The following is a 26,752-nucleotide window of genomic DNA, read 5'->3' on the forward strand; positions in this document are numbered from 1 at the left end:
ATAACTGTAAATAAAATGTGTTGAGTGCGTCGTTAAATAAAACATTTCCTGCCTTTACTGCTGGTACAACTAAAACAAATACCGCACAGACGACATTTAGCTTTTTTCTTTTCTATATCGAAAATGATTCCATACATTCAACTTTTGTTTTCCCTCCATGTCTCAAAGTCCTGTAACATAACCGAAGGCAAACATGGCAAAGTGTGACATGGAAAATCTAATTAAATGTGAGTGCTCTCCTTTGTACAAGTTCTTGAGTTCAGTGAATGGACTCAAGCCTTGCTAGAATGCTAGACTCGGCATGTGCCCGAGTACTCGTGGAAACTCTATTGATGGCAGACACTTTTTATACACTTGTTATGGCTTTGTACAAAATAAATATAACATAATTCCACTTAAAATACATGTTTTGTAAATAATAATTTTAAATCTTCTTCGAAGTCAGGTGCACTGGTAATGATCAAGCAAAAAGATTTCAGTAGCAATTTTGCAATGGAATTTTTCCAGCATTCTTAAAATGGGAACGTCATACACCTAGTTTATTGTTATTAGTTATTGTTAAATAGTTGTTAATTTAGGTAAAATTAAAGATTTTTAGTTTGCTTTCCAATGAACATGACAATAGGTGAATGGTACTTACAATTCAAACTCTTATGTTCATACAGTTCTAACCAGTTCTGTAATAATTGAAAGTTGATTTGGTTTGTACAAATCCGACTATAACTTATGATTGTTTGACGAAATTCCAACCAATTTCCATCACTAGTTTCCACATCTGATGGAGATAGCTTTGTAAATTTCTAAATATTTTAAGTTTATTTGTATTTTTTAATATTGAAAATTTCAGTCTTCATACATACGTGTACGTGTATCTTCTTGTTCTAGACTTGAAACTTGCTACAAACACATAATATGTATTCTCTGAAGCAGTTTTAAAAGAAAAAGTGTTTTTTAAATGTTTGATTTCTGAGTTTTCATTGGATCATGTATTTAAAGAAAAGTCCAGATGCTTTTTGTGTTTTTGTTTTTTAAATTGAACACTGTTCTGAATCTTTGAATATGGTTCAACTTTGGTTTTACAGTTAAAGGTGTAGATTCTAGTTTTAACCCATACATTTTTTTTAGTTTAGTTTATTTATAAACCTGTAACTCATTTGGATAAAGTTACAGCAGAGGGAAAGAAGAGTCTGTGATGTTAAAACAGGAACTCGAATCAATAAACCGCTACTTCTCAGATGCACGTATGTTTTTAAAAATATGAAGGGTGCATTGTTTAGCATCAGAGACACCAGAATGACCAGAAACACTTCGGTTGTACGGAAATGGATAATCTAAAGAATACAATATAAGTAATGTTGGATTTTGGTGATCATAAACAGCTCTAGTAGTGAAATATATGCAATAGTGTTTAAAAACTAGGGTCTGTCCCTTAATATTCATTTGTTTGTTTAATTTTTTGCAGGTAAATTGGAGATGGCCAGTAATGGGCCAGAATCCACAGCTGGTCCATCAGTTGTTATGATTGATAACGCACAATCTGGTGATTTGGGAGCAACTGGTGCTCACTCCTTCACTATCCACAGTTCTACATCCAAGATGGATGAATTTGTCTGTGATACTTCCAGTTATCAAACAAAAGATTCCCTGGAAAAAGGTTTGTTTGTTGGTGTAAAAATCAGTCTGCATGTGATATGCGGTAACATATATATTTTGTAGAGTATTAAACCCGCAAACACTCAATTATTAAAAACAAAATTAACCTTATAGGTAAATCTGTTTACATTTATGCAAAGAGGGTTTGGTGCACTTACAGGTGTTCTAGAATGTTTTGAAAATTCACTGGCCATGGTGAAAAAAATCACTTGCCCAATTTTAAACTTCTTTGATATTCTTCAGATGAAGTCATATAGATGAAGTTACTTAAAAATGTATTACAGTTTACATTTATATATATATGAATAGTTTCATTGCAAAATGTGATAAATGCCACACACCCAATCCTAAAAACGTTTTATTCCAAACCACTATAAACACTATGCCAGTTTCTCTGCAATCTGCGATATATCCTCAGACAATCGTATCGCATTTTGCTGAAAACTGAATTTGAATTTGTGTTTGTCTATGTGTGAACAGTGTCTTAGTGGTCTTTGCACAATGGTTTTTAATATGGCATTTTGCAATGAAACTCTTCATTCATAGAGAGAGAGACAGACAGACAGACAGACAGAGACAAACACATACACACACACACAATGTAGCTTGTCATAAATGAAAGAAAAACAAGATGCTTTCTGTTCTCACAATCTACTAACACCAGGTTCATACTGTACAAATTCTGCTACATTATTTTCTTGTTTGTCTTGGACATTATATATTTGTGTGTAATTTAGATTTTCTTTGCTTTGCTTTCAGCCAAACACTCTAGTCCAGTCCCTAAGCCATTCCTGGAACTAGCGCACTCCAAGGACATCAAAGGTACAGTGTGTGACTCAACAATAATATCAACTAGCAAGCCATAGTTGTTTTCTTAAAATCTTAAAGAAAAATTGTTTTGTTGGACGAAATACTCAACACTTTTCATTTCATTTCAACTTATTTTCATGCTTATATCCAATTAAGGTTAAGCATGCTGTCCTGGGCCCACATACCTCAGCTGTCTGCGCAGGACAGTGGGTTATTTGTTAGTGGTTAGTGAGAGAGAAGAGGGTTTAGGGGCCTTACACGTACCCATTGAGTCGTTAAAAGTTACTCTGGGTGGGAGCTTGTACCAGCCTTATGTCCGATGGCTTAACCACAACACCACCCAGGCCGGTTTCACTTTTTAATTAGTTATATGGCATCGGACACATTGTTGAGGACCACACCGATAGTGAAAGGAAACCTGCTTCTGCTACTCCATGGGCTACTTTCTTTTATCAGCAGCAAGGATAGTCCATACCATGGCTTTTGTTACACCAGTTGATGAGCACTGGAAGGAAGAAGGAAGGAAATGTTTTATTTAACGACGCACTCAACACATTTTATTTACAGTTAACTTCGTGGGCTACTCTTTTTGAATAGCAGCAAGGGATCTTTTATATGCACCATCCCACAGACAGAACAGCACATACCACAGCCTTTGGTATACATGTACCAGTTGTCGTGCACTGGTTGGAACGAGAAATAGCCCAATGGGCCCACCAATGGGGATTGATCCCAAACCGACCGTGCATCAAGCAACCGCTTACCATTGGGCTACGTCCTGCTCCCAATAGTCTTTAATTACAGTCGGTAGGCCTAACAAAGCAAAATGGTATCATATTACCACATAGTATACCCCCACCCACAATAGTCTTTAATTACAGGCAGAAGCCTAACAAAGCAAAATGGTATCATATTACACACGCCCCCACCCATAATAGTCTTTAATTACAGCCAGAAGCCTAACAAAGCAAAATGGTATCATATTACACATGCCCACCCCAATAGTCTTTAATTACAGTCAGAGGCCTAACAAAGCAAAATGGTATCATATTACACATGCCCCCCCACCCCAATAGCCTTTAATTACAGTCAGTAGGCCTAACAAAGCAAAATGGTATCATATTACCACATACCCCCACATACAATAGTCTTTAATTACAGGCAGAAGCCTAACAAAGCAAAATGGTATTATACTACACATGCCCCCACCCCAATAGTCTTTAATTACAGTCAGAGGCCTAACAAAGCAAAATGGTATTATACTACACATGCCCCCACCCCAATAGTCTTTAATTACAGGCAGAAGCCTAACAAAGCAAAATGGTAGCATACTACACATGCCCCCACCCCAATAGTCTTTAATTACAGTCATAGGCCTAACAAAGCAAAATGGTAGCATATTACACATGCCCACCCCAATAGTCTTTAATTACAGTCAGAGGCCTAACAAAGCAAAATGGTATCATATTACACATGCCCCCACCCCAATAGTCTTTAATTACAGTCAGAGGCCTAACAAAGCAAAATGGTATTATACTACACATGCCCCACCCCAATAGTCTTTAATTACAGTCAGAGGCCTAACAAAGCAAAATGGTATTATACTACACATGCCCCACCCCAATAGTCTTTAATTACAGTCAGAGGCCTAACAAAGCAAAATGGTAGCATATTACACATGCCCACCCCAATAGTCTTTAATTACAGGCAGAAGCCTAACAAAGCAAAATGGTATCATATTACACATGCCCCCACCCCAATAGTCTTTAATTACAGTCAGAGGCCTAACAAAGCAAAATGGTATTATACTACACATGCCCCACCCCAATAGTCTTTAATTACAGTCAGAGGCCTAACAAAGCAAAATGGTATTATACTACACATGCCCCACCCCAATAGTCTTTAATTACAGGCAGAAGCCTAACAAAGCAAAATGGTATTATACTACACATGCCCCACCCCAATAGTCTTTAATTACAGTCAGAGGCCTAACAAAGCAAAATGGTATTATACTACACATGCCCCCACCCCAATAGTCTTTAATTACAGGCAGAAGCCTAACAAAGCAAAATGGTAGCATACTACACATGCCCCCACCCCAATAGTCTTTAATTACAGGCAGAAGCCTAACAAAGCAAAATGGTAGCATAGTACCATATTCCTCCACCCACAATGGCCTTTAATTACAGGCAGAAGCCTAACAAAGCAAAATGGTAGCATAGTACCATATTCCTCCACCCACAATAGTCTTTAATTACAGGCAGAAGCCTAACAAAGCAAAATGGTAGCATAGTACCATATTCCTCCACCCACAATAGTCTTTAATTACAGGCAGAAGCCTAACAAAGCAAAATGGTAGCATAGTACCATATTCCTCCACCCACAATAGCCTTTAATTGCAGTCAGTAGGCCTAAAAACCGTAATGTGCCCTTGTGAAAAAGAAATAATGAGATATTCCATGGGGCTTCTATAAGCGGGGATCCGTAGCATTTGCTACGTTGTTAATCTGGCACTGATGGGCTTGCCAGCAGGGATCATTCATGCATGAAGCAAGTGGTTTACCGTTTTCGCCCTTCCTTTAAGTAGATGATATTATATACTGGGGTTTTTTCAGTACCTTAAATTGTGCTGGTACATTTGTATTGTTAATGAAACATTCCTTTCCTTTCAAACACGCCTTTGTTTGTTTTCTTCAGATCCTTCGGCCCTATATGGCAGCTGTGGTTTGTACAACCTTGGCAACACGTGCTTCATGAATGCGGGACTCCAGTGTGTCATGGCGAGCTCCCCCCTCGTCAAGTTCTTCCTGGAGGAGTTCACTCTGGACACGAGCGTCAAGGACACACTGATGGGCCGCTTCTACATGCTGCTGTGTAAAGTGTGGTGCGGACAATACACCGTCATCTATCCTAACCGCTTCAAGGACACGCTCGGATTGTATCATTCCCAGTTTCAAGACTACCGACAGGTAAAATATATCAAGGGCTGACAAAAATATCTAGGGCTGACAGGCAGAAATAACCGTGTTCAAAATCATGGTTTTCTAATTAATTTCCGTTATATTAATTAGTTTAAAGGCAACCCATTGGTCCAGCCTTAGTAACATGAGTTTGTTCATTTCTCGTTGAATACAAAAATTGTGTCATCCGAGCATATCTTATCAATTCATGTAGGATCATCACACCTTGCATGCAAGTACAACTTAGTATGGTGGTGTGTCGTGTACCAAAATAGGTCACCATGACCTATTTTGCATACTTGGTGCACATTAAAGGAAATCCTTGTCCGGGCCATATCTTCCTTATCAATTCATATAGAATCGTCAAACATTACCCACAAGTACAACTTGGGATTGCAGTGTGTTGCATACTGGAACTAGATCACAGCGACCTACTTTTCACACATCGATGCACATTAAAGGAAATCCTTGTCCGGGCCATATCTTCCTTAACAATTCATATAGAATCATCCAACCTTGCATACAAGTACAACTTGGAATGATGGTATGTTATGTACCAAAACTAGGTTACTTACTTATGACGGGCGTATCACATACACCACTCATACTGTTTTGGGTTTTTCTCTTGATTTGTTAGTGCCCTCGAATTGTCAGCATCATTAATATTTTCTTATGTCGTTTATTGTTATTTTTCTATTTTACATATTTATAGGATATTAAATGAGCTTCCATTTCGTATCATGTTTATGTACCGAGTGACATAATTTTTTAGCTTTAGCGAGTGACAATGAAAATTATTTCATCAGGGACATAAACATAATACGAAATGTTACTGAGTTTAATATCCTATTTATTACCCATAATCAATCTTAATTTATATCACTCATCTCGTTTCGATGACGTTCCTGTAAGGTTGTAGTGCGCCAATTGATGACATCATCGTGTGACGTCAAAAGTGTTACATCCCATTTGCGCGCTAGTGAGACGTATCACTTTGTTATGTACCAAGATATTTTTAACCATATGGGTAATAATATTTGTTTTTGCAGCATGACTGTCAGGAATTTCTAGCTCTTTTGTTGGACACTCTTCACGAGCAGCTGAGCATGACGGGCTCCAATCTGCGGTGTTTACCGTCCAACAATACCCCAGCCAGTGGAGCTGGATCCTGCACCGCCCTTAACCCTGTGATCAACTCACTCAACAACATGGACACCTCACCACCGAAAATCTCACTCGAATCGAGTGTCAACAGCCAATCGCCTTCTGACAATTCAAAACTTAGCCAATCAGCTCTTATTTGTCCTGTCAATTCAAAAACATACCAATCAGCTCTTACTTCTTCTGCCAATTCAAAATTCAGCCAATCGGATGTTAGTTCTGTACCCACCGATCAGTTGGAAAACAATTCCATTCCACAAGTGCAGGATAATAAATTATTAGAAACTAACAATACCGTGCCTTGTGGTCAGTCGGAAAATAATGTCATTCTACAAGGACAGGATAAAATAATTTTAAATGGTAAAGGTAGTGATCCTCAGTTAAGTTCCAGTGGTGAAAGTTCCTTAACAGATGGTATTTTAAGTTTAACAGAACACCCTAATACTCCACCAGAAGAGATAGCATCTGGTGTATTATCTGATGCCGAACATGCACTGAATTTAAAAAGGCTGAAGCTACAAGCTGAAAATAGTGCTTGTGTATCATCGTCACCATCATCAACATCATCTTGTGACAGCATGATGCAGCATGACACTGTCATTAAACCTGTTGAACAAAGTAACAATATACGACTGCCAACTGCAACTTCTGCCTCTTCTCCATTACAAACTGACTTAGGTGGTAAAAATGTGATATATTCCTCACCCGATTCCAAGAGTGGTAACCTACAGCTCAACAACAGTATACGAGTGTCGAAGCTGCCTCCCGATTTGCTCGATTTCTACTGCAAGGAAAGTAAAACGCTCAACACAAACGTACTGATAAACGAATACTCGGAAGAATTTGTTTCAACCGATTCGGAGAAATTTGCCAAACAGGACAATCGATTTCATATGCAGTCGGAAGAAAACAGTATCCTCCAAGAAGCAGTTGGAATGATAGACGAGGACAAAAATGATAAGGATCCATCAGGAAGTAGTTTTGGTATCAAGGATGTAAATCTACATGCCAATAAGAAAAAATCGAGGCTTATTTCTAAATCGTGTACCAACGTCTTGAAGATGGATTACACCACAGGAGAATACGGGATGAACAATTTCAAAAGGATCAAGATGGAATCAACTGATTCTGTTGAAAAATGTGACATGGAGCAGGAATTGTCGAAAGATGACACAGAGGAGAAAAACATCCAGATACAAGCTCTGTCGAAGTTCAACACCTGTCGCAATATTAGCGACGAAGCGTCGGACAATGAATCATGTGACAGTATGGAAGTAGAAGGAGACGGTTTTGTCGCCGATCTCGACAGTTCGGAAGATGAAGAGACCATCACTTCCATTAACAGTATTCCGACCGGCGCACTGGCCTCGGCCCCAAAACATCAGGTGTGCAGTCAGCACGACATCGACGCAGCAGACAAAGCCTGGGAGGATTACATCGCCGACAACAACAGCATTGTGGTTCAGTCCTTTCAGGGGCAGTTTAAAAGCACTGTAATGATTTTTTTATTATTTCTATTTTGATCTTATAAAGCACCATATGCGTACAAGATGGGGAGGGGGTTAATTATCATATTCAGGCAAAACTGATAGATATTTGAGTAAAAGGTGCTAACCTGAAGCCTTTTCGTCATCTATTTCCATCATTCTACCCTCAAAATTAGTTGTAATCCATGTAAAAATGCGTAATGATTCGTTTACAATCCTATATACACAAATGTAGCTCTTTGGCAGTCATGCTAATATTCTGACATTTTTGTTTAATTCAGGCAAAAACCAACCTGTCGGGTTTGGAATTAGTGTTTGTCATTAATGATTTAAGGAAACTAAATCAATCTTAATTCTTCCATAAATTTTTTTTTTCTAATTATAATAAAATATGTTCAAAAAGAATAGAATAAAATATGAATACAGTGAAACTCTAAACCGGACACCCTCGGCACCAAGTAAAAAGACTGCTTTTAAGAGGTATCCAGTTTAGAGAGGTTCTCTTCTGTACAAATATTTAAAAGGGGACTATGACAAATGTCCGGTTTTGAGGGAATTCCAGTTTACAAAGGGTCCAGTTTTGAGGGAATTCCAGTTTACAAATGTCCGGTTTTGAGGGAATTCCAGTTTACAAAGGGTCCGGTTTTGAGGGAATTCCAGTTTACAAAGGGTCTGGTTTTGAGGGAATTCCAGTTTACAAATATCCGGTCTTGAGGGAATTCCAATTTACAAAGGGTCCGGTTTTGAGGGAATTCCAGTTACCAAAGGGTCCGGTTTTGAGGGAATTCCAGTTTACAAAGGGTCCGGTTTTGAGGGAATTCCAGTTTACAAAGGGTCCGGTTTTGAGGGAATACAAAGGGTCTGGTTTTGAGGGAATTCCAGTTTACAAAGGGTCACGTTTTGAGGGAATTCCAGTTTACAAAGGGTCCAGTTTTGAGGGAATTCCAGTTTACAAAGGGTCCAGTTTTGAGGGAAATTGTAAAGTGTAACAATACGAATTATAACAGAATCTACATAATACACATATTTAAACAAATACATTGTGTAAAGTGTAACAATATGAATTATAACAGAATCTACATAATACACATATTTAAACAAATACATTGTGTAAAGTGTAACAATATGAATTATAACAGAATCTACATAATACACATATTTAAACAAATACATTGTGTAAAGTGTAACAATATGAATTATAACAGAATCTACATAATACACATATTTAAACAAATACATTGTGTAAAGTGTAACAATATGTATTATAACAGAATCTACATAATACACATATTTAAACAAATACATTGTGTAAAGTGTAACAATACGAATTATAACGGAATCTACATAATACACATATTTAAACAAATACATTGTGTAAAGTGTAACAATACGAATTATAACGGAATCTACATAATACACATATTTAAACAAATACATTGTGTAAAGTGTAACAATACGAATTATAACGGAATCTACATAATACACATATTTAAACAAATACATTGTGTAAAGTGTAACAATACGAATTATAACGGAATCTACATAATACACATATTTAAACAAATACATTGTGTAAAGTGTAACAATACGAATTATAACGGAATCTACATAATACACATATTTAAACAAATACATTGTAAAGTGTAACAATACGAATTATAACAGAATCTACATAATACACATATTTAAACAAATACATTGTGTAAAGTGTAACAATACGAATTATAACAGAATCTACATAATACACATATTTAAACAAATACATTGTGTAAAGTGTAACAATACGAATTATAACAGAATCTACATAATACACATATTTAAACAAATACATTGTGTAAAGTGTAACAATACGTATTATAACAGAATCTACATAATACACATATTTAAACAAATACATTGTGTAAAGTGTAACAATACGAATTATAACAGAATCTACATAATACACATATTTAAACAAATACATTGTGTAAAGTGTAACAATACGAATTATAACAGAATCTACATAATACACATATTTAAACAAATACATTGTGTAAAGTGTAACAATACGAATTATAACAGAATCTACATAATACACATATTTAAACAAATACATTGTGTAAAGTGTAACAATACGAATTATAACAGAATCTACATAATACACATATTTAAACAAATACATTGTGTAAAGTGTAACAATACGAATTATAACAGAGTGTAACAATATGAATTATAACAGAATCTACATAATACACATATTTAAACAAATACATTGTGTAAAGTGTAACAATATGAATTATAACAGAATCTACATAATACACATATTTAAACAAATACATTGTAAAGTTTAGGCTAGCACTGCAGTTATTTTGTGTAATTTTCTTTTGGCAGGTTGTTTGTTTTGGTTGCCACCACATGTCTGTGATGTACGAGCCATTTATGTATCTTTCTTTGCCAATTCCACGAGCTATGGAACGCCAAATATGTGAGTTAATGTTTCTGTTTGTAATGGTCAAAAATATTTAAATTAACTTTTTAAATATGTAATCTACAGTGATTATTTGAAAATTACCTGTATTATTATTTTTTCTAAACTTTTATCTTTTGTCTTCTTTTATGAAGTAAAACCATGATATATAGGTATTACTTTTTTTCGACGGCAATGACGTCAACTTTTACCTTTAAAGTTTAACATTAAAGATTCGCATTTAAATCAGTTTGTCACAAATTATAAGACCTAGATCAATGAAACTTGGTTTATAGTTTCATACAGGTATTATAGATGTTCTTCACAGTGAACTGAACATTTTTAGGATAGGCGAGATCAGGGAGTGCACTTGGGAGTTTTGGGGGGTTTTCACTTGCTATTCGGGCAAGTTGTGTCAGCACTTTAACTTGCCTGTGCATTTTGTTAGTAGCCTGAATTTTAGTTTTAAAAACTAAAAAAATAGTTTTGTACTTGAATAATGGGCATACGCAACTCTGTTTTAAAGCACCATGTATATATCAATGTTTATAAAGAGGTAGTGGTTATGCAAATAGCTAGCTACGAATGTGCGAAATTGTGGTCACCAGGTGGGCAACTCGTATTAAGGTTTTGAGTTGCCCGATGTTGTTTTCACTTGCCTTAGGTGACTGGACAACCGTAAAATGCACACCGTGTGTGAGATATTTAATTGCGTGGATTTCTTGCTGTAATTCTGTAGGTGTTATCTTCGTGCCAAGTAATCTCCCTCCTGTGCGCTACCTCCTGAACATGAACAAACACGACAACATCGAGAAGCTCAAGAAGGAACTGTTAACTGTGATAAGCAGACACGACTGTGATATTATCCTGGCCGAAGTGCTAGAGTCGCACATCTCCAGGATACTGGTAGGTCATCGGAAACTGAGAAGAAATAAAGTATTTTCATATAAGAACATACCCAATGAGGTGACAGTGGGTTTCTCCTGTTAATTAAAAGACCAAGTTTTAATTAGATTCTCACAAACTGCTGTGTTTGTGATGTGGGACAATTGAAATGTTTATTTAAAAAAGAAAGATGTTTCATCCGATTACCGTGTTATGTGTCTAATAATCATTGACAAATGGTGCTAGTAAACAAAACTAACATTTTTATTACAAGATTTCTTCCTTTTTTTGTCTTTTTTCCACCTCAAAGTCAAACAGTGAGATATAGGTGTAATTTTTACGGTAATGGCAATAATATCATTGTTTTCATTTAGCTCATTTGATGTTTTAGCATTTTGCCTTATATCTTACAACTATATATATGACTAAGTTAATGATAGGTGAAACATTTTTTATTCTGTGGAATTTGTGTTTCAGTTAAGTGGTTTTAGTAGAACAGAATGTTGATCTGATTTGGGGTTTTTTTGTGATGTAGTTTTCAAATGGTGTTTTTCATTAATAAACATCTATATATATTATTTTTTTATGTGTACTGTCAGACATGATCAAAATTAATCTTTTTATTTTGTTTTGGTTATCAGCTTCCTGAGTCTGAAAATATTTTGCTATAAGATTCCATCTTAATATTATGTTATCATGTGGGATAAAAAAAAAATTACCCCTGAATATGCTCTCGTAATAGTTTCTGTTTATTTACAGGATGATAATATATTACTGCGATATGTCAATGATTCTTCACGGAAGATTTACGCATTTGAGATTATCTCCCCTGCTCCTGATGACCACAGCAACCACGGCCACCCCGTTGAGACGTCATCCTCGTCTCAAGTGGACATCTCAACAGATCAAGAGACGTCTACCGACACTGGTGCTACCACGGAAACCGACATTTTCTCGCATATCGGCACCTTCAGCGTCTCTGAAACCACTTCTCACGCTCTGTTCACCGACAGTAAACCGGATGACTCGGACATATTGGTTGAAATGCAGGAACCGGATGTTCCCCCTGCCACGACGGACGCTCCTCCGGTTGTTCCGTCGATGTCTTCCATTGATTTAGCTGAGTCGTGGTTAGGTCTGTCGGAGGGCACAGACACGTCAACCCAGTCGAAGTATGAACACGAGGATTTGGCGGGGACTGGAATGTGGGAGTGGTCATGTGTTGGACTCGAAGCCGAGCCGCAGTGGGACCAGGCGGATGCCACGAAAAAAGAAGAATCCCCACCACCAGGTGTTGCTAGTGGTGGTACGCCTGCGGCGATCGTCGACCAGTGGCGGTCGTGTGCTATATGTCTGGAAGAGTTGTCAGACAGTGATCTCCTGGTGCACAGCTGCAGTGGGACATTTTGTCAGAGCTGTCTCGAGGTAAACTACACACACTATTCATTCTATTGTAGCAATAGACAGACAGACAGAAAGAGAGAAGCGGGAGGGAGGAAAAAAGAGGAAGGAAGGAAGAGAGATTGTTATGGAAGGAAGGAAGAAAATGTTTTATTTAACGATGCACTCAACACATTTTATTTACGGTTATATGGTGTCAGACATTGGTTAAGGACCACACAGATATTGAGAGAGGAAACCCACTGTCGCCACTTCATGGGCTACTCTTTCCGATTACCAGCAAGGGATCCTTTATATGCACCATCTCATAAACAGGATAGCACATACCACGGCCTTTGATATACCAGTCGTGGTGCACTGGCTGGAACGAAGATTGTTATGGAGACAGTTTTGTTAATTATTTTCCATACTACAGATGGCTACATTGTATAGTAACAGTTCACATGAATTATAATTTTGTCATATATTGTTATATACGGTTATTATTTTTTCAAAAGTTGAATTTGTAAAACTTTACAACTAAATTGTAAGCAAATTGTATTTTGGCAGAGAATGATGCCAAAAATATCCTGTATTATTATTTTATTAATATAAACAAATTTGTTTTAATTATTGAAAATATTGTTTCGAAAGTAAATTCACTACAGAATTTGAATTAAAATGTTTTATGAATTTAAAAGTATTTTTTCTGTTTTTCACATTTCAGATGTCCATGAAACACAGCAGCAACACTACATATTGTTGTCCTGTGAGTATTCAACAAGAGTTCTGTAATCTTCAAAAAAGTTAGTTTGTTTTGTTTAATGACACCACTAGAGCATATTGATTTATTAATCATCAGCTACTGAATGTCAGACATTTGATAATTATGATATTTAGTCTTTAGAAGAAACTCGCTACTTTTTTCCATTATCTTTTTATTTGCACTTTCCCACAGACGGGACAGCATATACCATGGCGTTTGATATATCAGTCGTTGGGGAATTTGTAATCTTTCTCTACTCAATGTAAAATACTGATCCTGATGATCAAATTGCACCAAGTCTTGTATTCTGTGATACAATAAATTATTAAAATAAGTGTTTTCACATACACATAGTCGCACATACAGAGATACCTAGACTTGTTATATAACAGAGTTTTCTAACCTGATTCCTAAGCCTACCTATCAGCATACGATCTGGCTGTTCAGTGTTCGAGATTAACAGTATCCCGATATCCCGGGGATACCAGAATTTAATTTTGGATACCAGACTTCAAGAACCCAGTATCCCACCGGGATACCATATAATACTAAATTCTCAGGTGGGATACCAGATTTTGAAATGATAGTATCCAACTGGGATACTGCCCCAAAATATTAATCTCGAACATTGCTGTTAAATATATGTTAGTCTATTCACAGCAAACATACACAGACTTGAACAGGATAATTTCCACAAATACTTTCTTCCCCACCCCCTCCCATTTGTGGTATGTGTAGCTCGTGACAATTGAAAATTATTTCTCTAGCGACATAAACGTGCTATGAAATGGAAGGTCATTTAATATGCTATAAATCCCACTGGTTGTTTTCAGATTTGCCTTTCTCCAGCCTCCGTGGTTGATGACTTTTTACCTCTTGCCAACTCGGGGAACCACAAAGCCAAACAGCGGTGAGTGTTACTGTTTGTGTCCTGGTGCCCGTGACAACGGTATCAGTTTTTGTGTTTAACTCCACATTAATGTTTCATGTTTAGCTGTATTTCTCACAAACTGTAAAGTTAAAAGTTTGTTTTGTTTAACGAAACCACTAGAGCACAGTGATTTATTAATCATCGGCTATTGGATGTCAAACACTTGGTAATTCTGACTCTTAGTCATCAGAGGAAACCCACTACATATTTCCATTAACAGCAAGGGATCTTTTATATGCACTTTCCCATAGACAGGAAAGCACATACCACAGCCTTTGACCAGTTGTGGTGCACTGGTTGGAACAAGAAAAAGCTCAATCAGCGAGTGCTCGATCGACTGAGCTAAATCCGGCCCCTCACAAACTGTAAGTCCTACATCAAGAATATAGATTGATAGTTATAGATATCAATGTCATCGTAATGAATTCTTTTTTAAATAAATTTTTTGTAAAGTTTAATTGAATGTTTTTTTTAAATAAAAGTTTTGATTAATTTTTAAAATAAAATTTCTTGTAAAGTTACATTTTTTATATTATTTGTTTAAACCTTGTATTTTGCTTATAGGCTTAGAAAAGAATTTTACTTCGCATATTTGTTTTCTGTTGAGTCACTCTAAAAGACTACCGGTACACCAGTTCTGTTGCTTGAAAACCCTATAATATCTTCTTTTTTATACGGGGCGGGACGTAGCCCAGTGGAAAAGCGCTCACTTGATGCACGGTCGGTCTGGGATCGATCCCCGTCGGTGGGCCCATTGGGTTATTTCTCATTCCACCCAGTGCACCATAACTGGTACATCAACAGCCGTGGTATGTACTACCCTGTCTGTGGGATGGTGCATATAAAAGATCCCTTGCTGCTAATTGAAAAGAGTAACCCATGAAGTGGCAACAGCAGGTTTCCTCTCTCATTATCTGTGTTGTCTTTAACCATATGTCTGACGCCATATAACCGTAAATAAAATGTATTGAGTGCGTCGTTAAATAAAACATGTCTTTCCTTTCAGAGTGATTGCCATACCAGTTGCCTTCCGACATGAAACATCGGACAAGAAGTTACACTTGTTTGGTCATCCGAACATCCTGTATGTGGCTAATCACATGACTGGAAGACAGGTGTATGAGAAAGTTGACGCACTCTTGCCGTATCCTGTTGTCTACACAATAGTCTTGACCGATGGGCAGGTTAGTATCTCCATTAACATAGATCATGTTTCTTTGTGGCATCATTTTTTCTTTTGTATCAAAGTCTTCTTTTTTTAACTTTTCTTTTAATCAGCCCACAGAGACTTTGTTGTTGTCAGGGATGGGGCCAAAGATGTGTCAAAATGACTCTCTTTTTTTGTTGAAAAGATTTATGAATTTTTGGCATTAAAAGTTGTTAGTTTGATGAAAACTCCACTGTATATCTATGCGTGTAATTTGATTTGAAGGTCATTGATTGGGATCATCTTGGGGGGTAGGGGGTTGCATTTAGCTCAGTCGGTTGAGTGCTCACCTGAGGTGTTTGCATCACAGGATCGAACCACCTCAGTGAATCAATTGATTGAGCTTTTTCTTGTTCCAACCAGTGCACCACAACCGGACAAAGGCCGTGGTATGTGCTTTCCTGTCTGTGGCAAAGTGCATATATAAAAGATCCCTTGTTGCATTAGGAAAATGTAGTGGGTTTCCTCTGTTGACTTCGAATCACAATTACCAAATGTTTGACATCCAATAGCCGACGATTAATTAATCAATGTGCTCTAGTGGTGTCGCTAAAAATAAAAAAAAATAAAAAAAATTATCTTAGGGAAATTTAATGTAGAAATTATAATCTTTGATTCACTTTGTTAATAAAGAATCATAGCTCTGGTTAGAAATGTTAAATTAGCCATGCTAACCTACCATTAATCTTAAAACTGCACGATACAAAGCAATGGGGAGAAACCATTTTCAATAACTCCCTTTTGTTTTCTCAAATGAGTAATTTGTTTTTAAAAAAAATAATTTTGGCTTATTTTAATGTTTCAATTACTCATGACCAGTAAACAGTCTGAAATATAATTTCAGTTTAAAAAAAAAAATGGACTTGTTTTTATTGCAGGGTCTTCATTGCTCCCGGTGTATATATACAGCTCACTGCAGCGGCTGTGCCTTGGACCGAGAAGGGGAGGTAACTCTGCAGCCCAGCGACCATCTAACGGTGCAAGTCCAGAACATCCTTGATGATCAGATTGAAGATGTTGAGAGAATTCACGAAGATGAATCGATGGAGAATTTAAGACAGAACGAACAAATAACAATATACGACTGTTTTCGGGCTTTCACACAAAGGTACATTTAAGACATCCACTCACAGGTTTAGCACATCCAGATCCATTGTTTAATCAGTAGATAACGGGAAAATTATCTTTAAATCTTAAGTACAGAGCCTCACTTACATTGTTTTCGCTTCCTATATATTGTACAAGTTTATTTTACACAAGAATATATATGCCATGATTGTGGTATGTTCTTGCACAAAATAAACGATTGCAATAAATAGGAAGCAAGGTTCTGTATTTATTACATACCTTCTTTTACGTTTTACAAATCGGTTTTTAATTTAACATAAATACACTTTTTTAAATCTATGATCAATCCTCCTTTCATGGATTTACTTAACGTTGACAATTATACTCTGCGGAAATCTTGTGTAATGTTTTAAATACGATGTGACGTAATCTGTAAATCATACATGACATCAGTAACAAAACAACGCTAACTCTAGTAAAAATATAAAGGGAATTCCCCATTTACAAGTTCCTGTTCAGATCGCACTTATGTGTGATACAAGATAAATTTATCACACGGTTTAAATTTTTTATCACTATGGTAAGATTGAATAGGCGCTGTAGATCCTGAAATTAATGTGATCATCATATTAATGCGAAAAATGCAAGTTTGTGTTATTCGCATTAATAATAATATGCATTTATTTCTGTTATTGATTGTTAAAGTGTTGTGTGTTGATTTCAGTGAAGTTCTTGATGAACACAACCCGTGGTACTGTCCGCAGTGTAAGCAGAATCAGTGTGCCAAGAAGACGATGACCGTGTGGCGCTATCCAGACTGGCTTATTGTGCACCTCAAAAGGTAATGCTGGTTTATAAAGTACCTCACACTCTTATTTTACATCTTAAAAGGTAACACTGATTTTAACCTTCTGACTAGGGGCGAGGCGTAGCCAAGTGGTACAGCGCTCGCTTGATGCACGGTCGGTTTGGGATCGATCCCCGTCAGTGGGCCCACTGCGCTATTTTTCGTTCCAGCCAGTGCACCACGACTGGTACATCAAAGGCTGTGGTATGTACTATCCTGTCTGTGGGATGGTGCATATAAAAGATCCCTTGCTGCTAATTGGAAAGAGTAGCCCATAAAGTGGTGACAACAGGTTTTCTCTCTCAATATCTGTGTGGTCCTTAACCATATGTCCAATGCCATATAACCATAAATAAAATGTGTTGAGTGCGTTGATAAATAAAACATTTCCTTCATTCCTTCCTTCCTCTTATTTTAACCTTCTGACTACTGCAGGTGAGATATCTCAGCCAACTTCACGGAAGTCAACAAACTGTACACTGTATACAGTAAATTGACCAATTCCATTTCCTGCCGTTTTGCACATTGCACACGGCACATACTGTAAATAATAATAGAACAGCAAATAGATTAATGGAGAGTAATAGCTAGTTTGTGGCAAGTAATTCACTTGACAACAAAAGTGGAATGTCGTGATCATGTTCAGGATTCAATAGCTGATTGTAACAGCTAATTTGATAATAAATTTTAACGTTTTTACCAACAACAAAAATCATGCAATATTGGGATATGAATCGTAGTTTGTTTCCAAAACAAAATTCTGGTAAAAGCAATGGAAATAAATATTGGACATGTGGCAACAAATGCCTGTAAATAAATGTGGCTATCGATTTTTTGCCCAATTTCAATCAACATTAACTGATCTAAAAGATCATAAAAATAATACGAAGTCAAATATAAACTTTATTTTATGTATTTATAAAAAGAATTAAATGGATATATGTGAGTGAAATTTATAAATTTGTAAAAAAACCCACCCAAAAACACCCCACCAATATGTTTTTTTGGTGTGAAAAATCAATCCAGTAGTCGGAAGGTTAAAATACTGGACTGTCTAAGTTTTAAATGGAAGAAACCGACCTACCCTCCTAAGTTTTGGTTTTTGGCTTGTTCTATGAAACACACTATTTTAGGGGTTTTGTTTTTTAGGACCAAGTGTCTGTATTTATTCTTTTGTGTTGCTAATAAAAAATTATTGTTTTTCAGATTTGTCTTTCATGAGTTTTCCAGTCTGAAGATTGACGACCGAGTGATCTACCCGCACAAGAATCTAGATCTCAGAGATTTCATCTCAGGACCAGCAACTAAAGATTTGACCTATGACCTCTACAGCATTGTCTGTCATTTTGGAGGTGTGGACAGTTAAAAATTTGTTTTGTTTAACAACACCACTAGAGCACATTGATTTATTCATCATCGCTTATTGGATGTCAAACACATGGTCATTTTGACACTCACAGAGAGGATACCTGCTACATTTTTTCATTAGTAGCAAGGGATCTTTTAAATGCACTATCCCACAGGCAGGATAGCACATACCACTGCCTTTGATATACCAGTTGTAGTGCACTGGCTGGAATGAGAAATAGCTCAATGGGGATCAATCATAGATTGAACGTGTATCAAGTGAGCACTCTACTACTGGGCTAAGTCCCGCCCCATATGAACAGTTCTGTTTTGTTTTTCTTTTTAACTGTTTACAAATTGCAAGCTTTTATGTTTAAGCACTGGTTGATGCACGCCCATTGGGTTATTTCTTTTTCCAGCCAGTGCACCACAACTTGTATATCAAAGGTGATAGTATGTGCTGTCCTGTCTATGGGTTGGTGCATATAAACGATCCCTTGCTACTAATGGAAAGATATAGCAGGTTTTCTCTCTAAGACTATATGTGAAAAATTACTAAATATTTGACATCGAATAGCCGATGATTAATAAATCAATGTGCTCTTCTGATGTCGTTAAACAAAAGAAACCTTGTTTTCAGTCAATGAAGTATTGTCAAGATATAGTGCATTTGCTTGAATACGGAAATCCACGAAACTCATATTTTTTGTCGAATGAAATTACAAGTCTCTTATGTTCGAATCATCTTATGTACAGGCTCGGTTTGCATCTTCAGTGAGGTCAGCTACAGAGAATAATACATGAGTAGCCGTTAGATACCATTTATCTCACAACGAGTTGTCTTAAAATGTACCTAACGAGCGAAAGCGAGTTTGATTCATTTTTAAACAACGAGTTCTAAGATAAATGATATCTAACGGACACGAATGTGTTATTCTATTTCTTACATATCCTCAGAAACCAGCTTTTAAGCAAATTTTAACACATTTTTTTACTACAAGATATTTACAATCCTTTGCATTTGTAGCTGACTTGCACATCACAGATTGACAGGTTAACTATGCATCACAAGGTAATCGACTTCCCTCGTGTTGTTTTTCATTGGATATATGGCATAGGTGACCTGGTCATCACCTAGGAGCAGCCAGTCATATGTCTTGAAATCGTTAACACACGTACATGTGTAAACAAGTATGTGTTATCATAAATAATGAATAATGGTCTCACCAATGGGTGTGTAATAAATTTGTTTAATTAAAATCTACTCCACAGCTGGGATTCGATCCTACATCCAGATCATCTAATAGTGCATTAACATTTCATTTCATTTCAACTTGTTTTCGTGCTTATATCCTGTTAAGATTCAAGTATGCTGTCCTGGGCACACACCTCAGTTACCTGGGATGTCTGTTTAGGACAGTGGGTTAGTTGTTAATTAAGAATTGTCTGTTATTTCTTTTACGTTCATCGGGGTATGAACCAACAAAATCATCCGTTAACTGTGAATCGGTGAAGTTTGCGGATGATTTTTTTCGCTCTTACCCAGATGAACGTAAAAAAAAAACCCACAGACAATACTTATAATTAAATTTGAATCATACTTAACAATAATAACACTAAGAGGTCATACTTTTGTTTTGAATTATTTTTGGTCCATAAACAATAATGCTCAGTAAGACAACTTGCCCATATAAAATGATGTCATCAGATACGACGTTCCCTGACGACGTAATTTTTACGTTCATCGAGAATTGAACAAACTCCTGTTGCTAGGTCTGGACCAGTGGGATAACATATTACAATGAATGTACCGGAAATTTAATTATTTGTAAGTGGTTAGTGAGAGAGAAGAGGATGTAGTAGCATTACACGGTTAGTGAGAGAGAAGAGGATGTAGTAGCATTACACGGTTAGTGAGAGAGAAGAGGATGTAGTAGCATTACACGGTTAGTGAGAGAGAAGAGGATGTAGTAGCATTACACGGTTAGTGAGAGAGAAGAGGATGTAATAGCATTACACGGTTAGTGAGAGAGAAGAGGATGTAGTAGCATTACACGGTTAGTGAGAGAGAAGAGGATGTAGTAGCATTACACGGTTAGTGAGAGAGAAGAGGATGTAATAGCATTACACGGTTAGTGAGAGAGAAGAGGATGTAATAGCATTACACCTACCCAGTTCATTAACCAATTTGTTCTCTGGTCAGACTTTGGTTGAAACTTTGTGCCCAGTATTAGTTACGGACTCTAGTTTTTAAACACTGTGACATATTTTTTACATTCAGAATCGTTTTTGATAATTAAAATTTGATATTATTTACATTTTATTATTTGGATTATCTATCATTGTACATCCGAAAGTATTTCTGGTCATCCTGGTGTTTGAAATATCACGAAATGCATTTTTCATTTAACTCTAAAATTGCATGTACCTCTGAGAAGTAACAGTTGTAGAGACGAGCTCTGGTCTATTTATAGAGGGTATTTCCCCATTTAAATGTAACAGACTTCTGTTTTACTCTGTTGTAACTTCACCCTGATGTGGTGACAGGGCATAGGCCAGTTATAAATTGCTTGATTGATGCACAGTAGGTTTGAGATTGATCTCCGTTGGTGGGCCTGTTGGGCTATTTCTCGTTCCAGCCAGTGTGCCATGACTGGTATATCAAATGCTGTGGTATGTGCTATCCTGTCTGTGGGATGGTGCATATAAAAGATCCATTGCTACTAGTGAAAAAATGTAGCGGGTTTCCTCTCTAGAAGACTCAAAATTACCAAATGTTTGACATTCTATAGCCGATGATTAATAAATCAATGTGCTCTATTGGTGTCGTTAAACAAAAGAAACAAACTTATCCAAATGTGTTACAGGTTTGTACATTCACCAAACTTGGTGTACTCCAGCCAGTGCACCACGACTGGTATATCAAAGGCCGTGGTATGTACTACCCTGTCTGTGGGATGGTGCATTTAAAACATCCCTTGCTGCTAATCGAAAAGAGTACATGCAGCTCATGAAGTGTCGACAGTGGGTTTCGTCTCTCATCTGTGTGGTCTATAACCATATGTTTGACGCCATATAACTGTAAATAAATTGTGTTGAGTGTATTGTCAAATAAAACTCTTTTTTTTCAAACTTGGTGTCCATTTTGATGTGTTGAAACTAGGGTATGTGACTTCAGTAAGACAGTGACTGTAAGAGTAGTAATACAACAAATTGTTATTGTTATTACTCACAGGTGCTCACTCCGGCCACTACTCATCCTACTCACGACATCCACTGACGTCCGAATGGTTTTACTACAATGACGACACTATCACTCAACAAACACCAAGGGAAGACGATTTCAGTAGTGCATATGTTCTCTTCTACGAGAGACAAGGTGACTTATTGTTCTCTGTGTGTTAATTGAAATTATAATGAATCTATGTTCTCTTCTACGAGAGACAAGGTGACTTATTGTTCTCTGTGTTAATTGTAGTTATAGTGAATCTAGTGTTCTGTTCTTTTGCACATATCATTCTATTAAAGTTAATTTTTGCATAGGAATACAGCATTTTAGGTTGCATTTTAATTTTTTGGTGGTGGAAAACAGTTTATAATAAAGTATCTTTAAGCATTTACCTTTTAAATGAGCTTTTATATGTAATATTTTAGGTTTTGTTATGACTCGTTAAACATTCTCTTACATGTAGTTAAGCATGTTGTTAAACATAATTTGTCAGATTGTTAATGTTTTTGGTTTTCACTTTTTCCATATTGAACATCTAATAGCATATGATAAATTTTGTTTATCCCAAAGAAATGCTTTTTTCATTTTTTCTTTTTTTAAAATTAATGATAAATTATAAAAGAGGGATATTTTATTAATTACTAATATGTGTTTTATAAAGGCAATGTTTTAAATTAATTATTGAGAAAGGCTTGTTTAATCTCAGGGCAGCATGGGTCTAGACTATTGAGGCATGGTGCCGCACCATGCATACAACAAGCTAGGAAAACACTATCTCATATGATGTAAATTTATTCAAATTCTAGGCACCCATTCTGAGGTGCAGCCGTCCATGTGTCTTCCAAAGATGGTGCTTGAAGAGGAATCTGTTGACCCCACGTATGGACCACAGCCTTCAGAAGCCCCTTTTTATGGACCACAGCCTTCTGAAGGTGTTGTTTACGGACTACAGCCTTCTGAAGGTGTTGTTTACGGACCACAGACCTTTGATGCGGCATCCTGCAGACCTCAGCCGTTTGGGCCACAACCTTCAGGTCACCGGTGCTCCGATGAGGGAGGATTTAAAACAGAATCGAAGACCGAGAGTTCCTTTGACTTCTATTCTTGAGCTTCAGAACACTGAAATGTGTCGGTGTTATTGTAACATAGTCTGAATCAGGAGTCGAAATTCACATGCTTACTACTGTATTTGTCCTCTACCCCCTCCTGCCGCTCGTACAATACAATTAGATGTGTTGGCACTAATTATTGTGTTTTCTTTAATCCTTTACTCAACACTAATAAGTTAGCAGAAATGTTTATATGGAAGGGGTTAAGAGATGGGTTTGTTCACACTTCCACCTATCCTCTACTCTCCCCCCCCCCCCCTCCCATTTCATTACCACCCATAAAATGTAATTAGGTAAAGGGCACATGTGCAATTGCCTTTAAAATATGGAAATTTTATTTTGTATTTATATCCTCCATAACAAGTATGATTAAATAATGCATGTGTAATATGTACATATGTCTTTAATAATTTATTTGGTGTTGAGCATGTTGGAATTCTGGATTTATTTGCCTATTTTCTTGTGTAAAACATTGAGTATTGTTATTAAGTGCAGCAATTTGATAGTACAGATCTACAAGGCCCGAACTTAAGAATCTTTTCAATTTTGAAATGTTATGCCATAGGCAATTTTGAGCCTGTGTATGGCAATGTTAAACCAGTAACTGTGGCAGCAAATATATTCTTGACATGTGCTAACCTGAACAATCGTTCTTGACATGTGCTAACCTTAACGATCAGTCTTAACATGTGCTAACCTGTACGACCGTTCTCGACATTCTTGACATGTGCTAACCTGAATGATCGTTCTTGACATGTGCTAACCTGTACGATCGTTCTCGACATTCTTGACATGTGCTAACCTGTACGATCGTTCTCGACATTCTTGACATGTGGTAACCTGAACGATCGTTCTCGACATTCTTGACATGTGGTAACCTGAACGATCGTTCTCGACATTCTTGACATGTGCTAACCTGAACGTTCGTTCTTAACTTATTTTGACACCTAGGAATAGTAATATTTTCCTCTCTTTTTTATGGATTACAGGATAAAGATAACCAGTTAATAATGTAGGAAATCAGTTTTTGTCCCATTTAGAACAAATAGGGAATTCTGTTTGGTAAGCCTCACGAAATTCCACATTGTCAGCACAACATGATAAAGTCTGTATCCTACACCATTAACTAGTCATTCTATATTTAATAAAATAATTGTCTAGAAGCAATTTTTATGACTTATTGTGATATGTAATGATATGCAGGGTGAATTACATGTATATGTACGAGTATTACGAATGAATTTGAGTTGAGATTTTATGTTTGTATTTACTGGCATTAAAGGCACAGTCACACTAGTTTACTTACAAAATAAAATGGCTGAACAAAATATTGCTTGAAAATAAATATACTGAACCACAAAATAAACTTCAGTTTTCTATAATTTATTTTAAAATATTTGTTTTGAATCCCATTTGTTGTGTCTGTCAACATCATTAATGGCTAGTGAATATTCTAGGCCCATTTTGCGGTCTTATTTAATATTATCATTGGGGGGGGGGGGGGGGGGGGGGGGGGGGTAAAAAAATATATATAGTACACATACATAGAAACCCCTTTAAACCAGACACCTATTGGCATGAAGTAACAAGTCAAATTTTAAGGGGTATGTGGTTTTGAGAGAATTTCGCTTTATAGCCGGTCCAGTTTTGAAGAGTTCCACTGTGTACATGTATCTATTAAAATATTTACATTTTTGATGTTCAGTGTACATGAAATTTTCCACTAAAAGTATTTTATCTCACTGGCTAACAGTTGTCATACTCCATTTGTTATCAATGATTTTTTGACAGCCATAAATAACAATAACTTTATTTGTATCTAGTGTTGGCTGTTTAAAATTATTTGAAAAATACAATGTAGTTTATAGCATTAACTGTTAGCTGAAGACCAGTGTATATTTTAAGTCACATAATCTGTGTAAATTTGCCTTCAGTAAGTCAACTAGTGTGACCTGCCTTTAAGATATATTATTTTTTGTTTTAGTCTTTTGGGGCAGAATAGAACTTAATGGGTAGAGTGCTCACCTGAATGGCTTGGGTCAAAGGATTGAAGCCCCTCGCTGGACCCACACTCTTGATTGATTGTTTGTTCCAACCAGTGCCCCATATCTGGTATATCAAAGGCTGTGGCATGTGCTGTCCTGTCTGTGGGAAAGTGCATATAAAAGAACCCATGCTGCTAATGGCAAAATGTGGACTGTTTCTCTGAAGACTGTACATGTTAAAATTACTAAATGATATCCAATAGCTGATGATTAATAATTGTAATCATTGTGCTCTAATTTTGTTGTTAAATAAAACAAATATTAGTTATCTTTATGTAGTAGTGTTGGTATAAAGTGCTACTAATAAGAGTTAACTGAAATGTCCCTACGCTATGTAGCTAAGAGCAATACACTTGATGTTGGATTTATCGGTTATAATGATCTCATCACTTGAGCCATATTTTTTTAGAGTAATCTTTCATGAAGAGTTATCTTTTCCATGTTATCAGGGTAACTCTCAACCATCAGTTCCTTTTGCGCAAGATTTCAAAGGTCCACATTGGTTTTAAGGGACATTCCTGAGTTTGCTGCAATTTTTAAGATGTTATCGACTAACAGAGACTTTTTAATAGTTGTAATTACATATCAAATATATTTTTCTGCATAAAATATTAGTGGCTGTATATTAAACGTGTTTCTGATCGTTCTACTATTTGTACTAAGTTAAATTTCATTTTATTTCCTAAAATATATTTTTTCGTATGTACGAAATTATTTGAAGATAAAATCCAGTTTGGGCTTCTTACAAATATTAAGATGGCCAGAAACACATTGAATATTTATGTAAATTTAATTGTAGAAATATTTTATTATTTGGAAACATCTTACAATGCAGAAAACTCAGGAATGTCCCTTTAACACTGCCATTGTACATAAAAATACATTGTAAATATAACCATTCTCCCAAGATACACTAGTTGTAGGATTGAACCTTCTCGATGGACCCAGTGAGTTTTCTCCATACACCAACCAGTGCCCCACATCTGGTATATCAAAGGCTGTGGTATGTGCTGTCCGGTTTATTGAAAAGTGCATATAAAAATATTCCTTGCTGCTAATGAAAAAATGTAGCAGGTTTCTTCTGGAAACTGTGTGTCAGAATTAACAAATATTTGACATCCAGTAGCTGGTGATTAATTAATCAATGTGCTCTAGTGGTGTCAGTAAACAAAAGAAACTTTTCGTGATGCCAACCAGTAGTAGATTGTATGGCGTTAGAAGGGTTTCTAGTTGTATACGAACACAACCAATGTTGACCATTCATGCCCCATTCCACAAAGCGATCTTAGCACCAAGATCACCTCAAGTCGCACATGATCGCTTTGAGGAACAGGGCCCTGAGCCTTGAATATTATAATTGTCAGAATTGCTAAATGTTTGACATCCAGTGGCCAATGATTAATAAATCAGTTATTTCTAGT

At 36.4% G+C, this 26,752-nt stretch overlaps 1 protein-coding gene across 3 annotated transcripts in view; it reads left to right on the forward strand.

Annotated features, from left to right (window-relative positions):
• Nucleotides 1–25,497, forward strand: part of LOC121369633 — a 33,519-nt gene extending 8,022 nt beyond the window's left edge. For 2 of the 3 annotated variants that reach the window (XM_041494668.1, XM_041494676.1), the window contains 15 exons: nucleotides 1,463–1,654; nucleotides 2,413–2,475; nucleotides 5,161–5,432; nucleotides 6,473–8,077; nucleotides 10,442–10,535; nucleotides 11,257–11,423; nucleotides 12,162–12,827; nucleotides 13,510–13,551; nucleotides 14,382–14,458; nucleotides 15,486–15,663; nucleotides 16,565–16,794; nucleotides 17,479–17,595; nucleotides 18,808–18,953; nucleotides 22,184–22,327; nucleotides 22,984–25,497. In XM_041494668.1, the coding sequence (XP_041350602.1) occupies nucleotides 1,474–1,654; nucleotides 2,413–2,475; nucleotides 5,161–5,432; nucleotides 6,473–8,077; nucleotides 10,442–10,535; nucleotides 11,257–11,423; nucleotides 12,162–12,827; nucleotides 13,510–13,551; nucleotides 14,382–14,458; nucleotides 15,486–15,663; nucleotides 16,565–16,794; nucleotides 17,479–17,595; nucleotides 18,808–18,953; nucleotides 22,184–22,327; nucleotides 22,984–23,285 (4,284 nt within the window). In that variant the 5' untranslated portion in view covers nucleotides 1,463–1,473 and the 3' untranslated portion in view covers nucleotides 23,286–25,497. The remainder of the gene's footprint in view (nucleotides 1–1,462; nucleotides 1,655–2,412; nucleotides 2,476–5,160; nucleotides 5,433–6,472; nucleotides 8,078–10,441; nucleotides 10,536–11,256; nucleotides 11,424–12,161; nucleotides 12,828–13,509; nucleotides 13,552–14,381; nucleotides 14,459–15,485; nucleotides 15,664–16,564; nucleotides 16,795–17,478; nucleotides 17,596–18,807; nucleotides 18,954–22,183; nucleotides 22,328–22,983) is intronic. The other variant, XM_041494685.1, reaches the window with a different exon arrangement.
• The last annotated feature ends 1,255 nt before the right edge of the window (nucleotides 25,498–26,752 follow it).

Source organism: Gigantopelta aegis, chromosome 1 (genome assembly GCF_016097555.1).
Source record: "Gigantopelta aegis isolate Gae_Host chromosome 1, Gae_host_genome, whole genome shotgun sequence".
Lineage (NCBI taxonomy): Eukaryota > Metazoa > Mollusca > Gastropoda > Neomphalida > Peltospiridae > Gigantopelta > Gigantopelta aegis.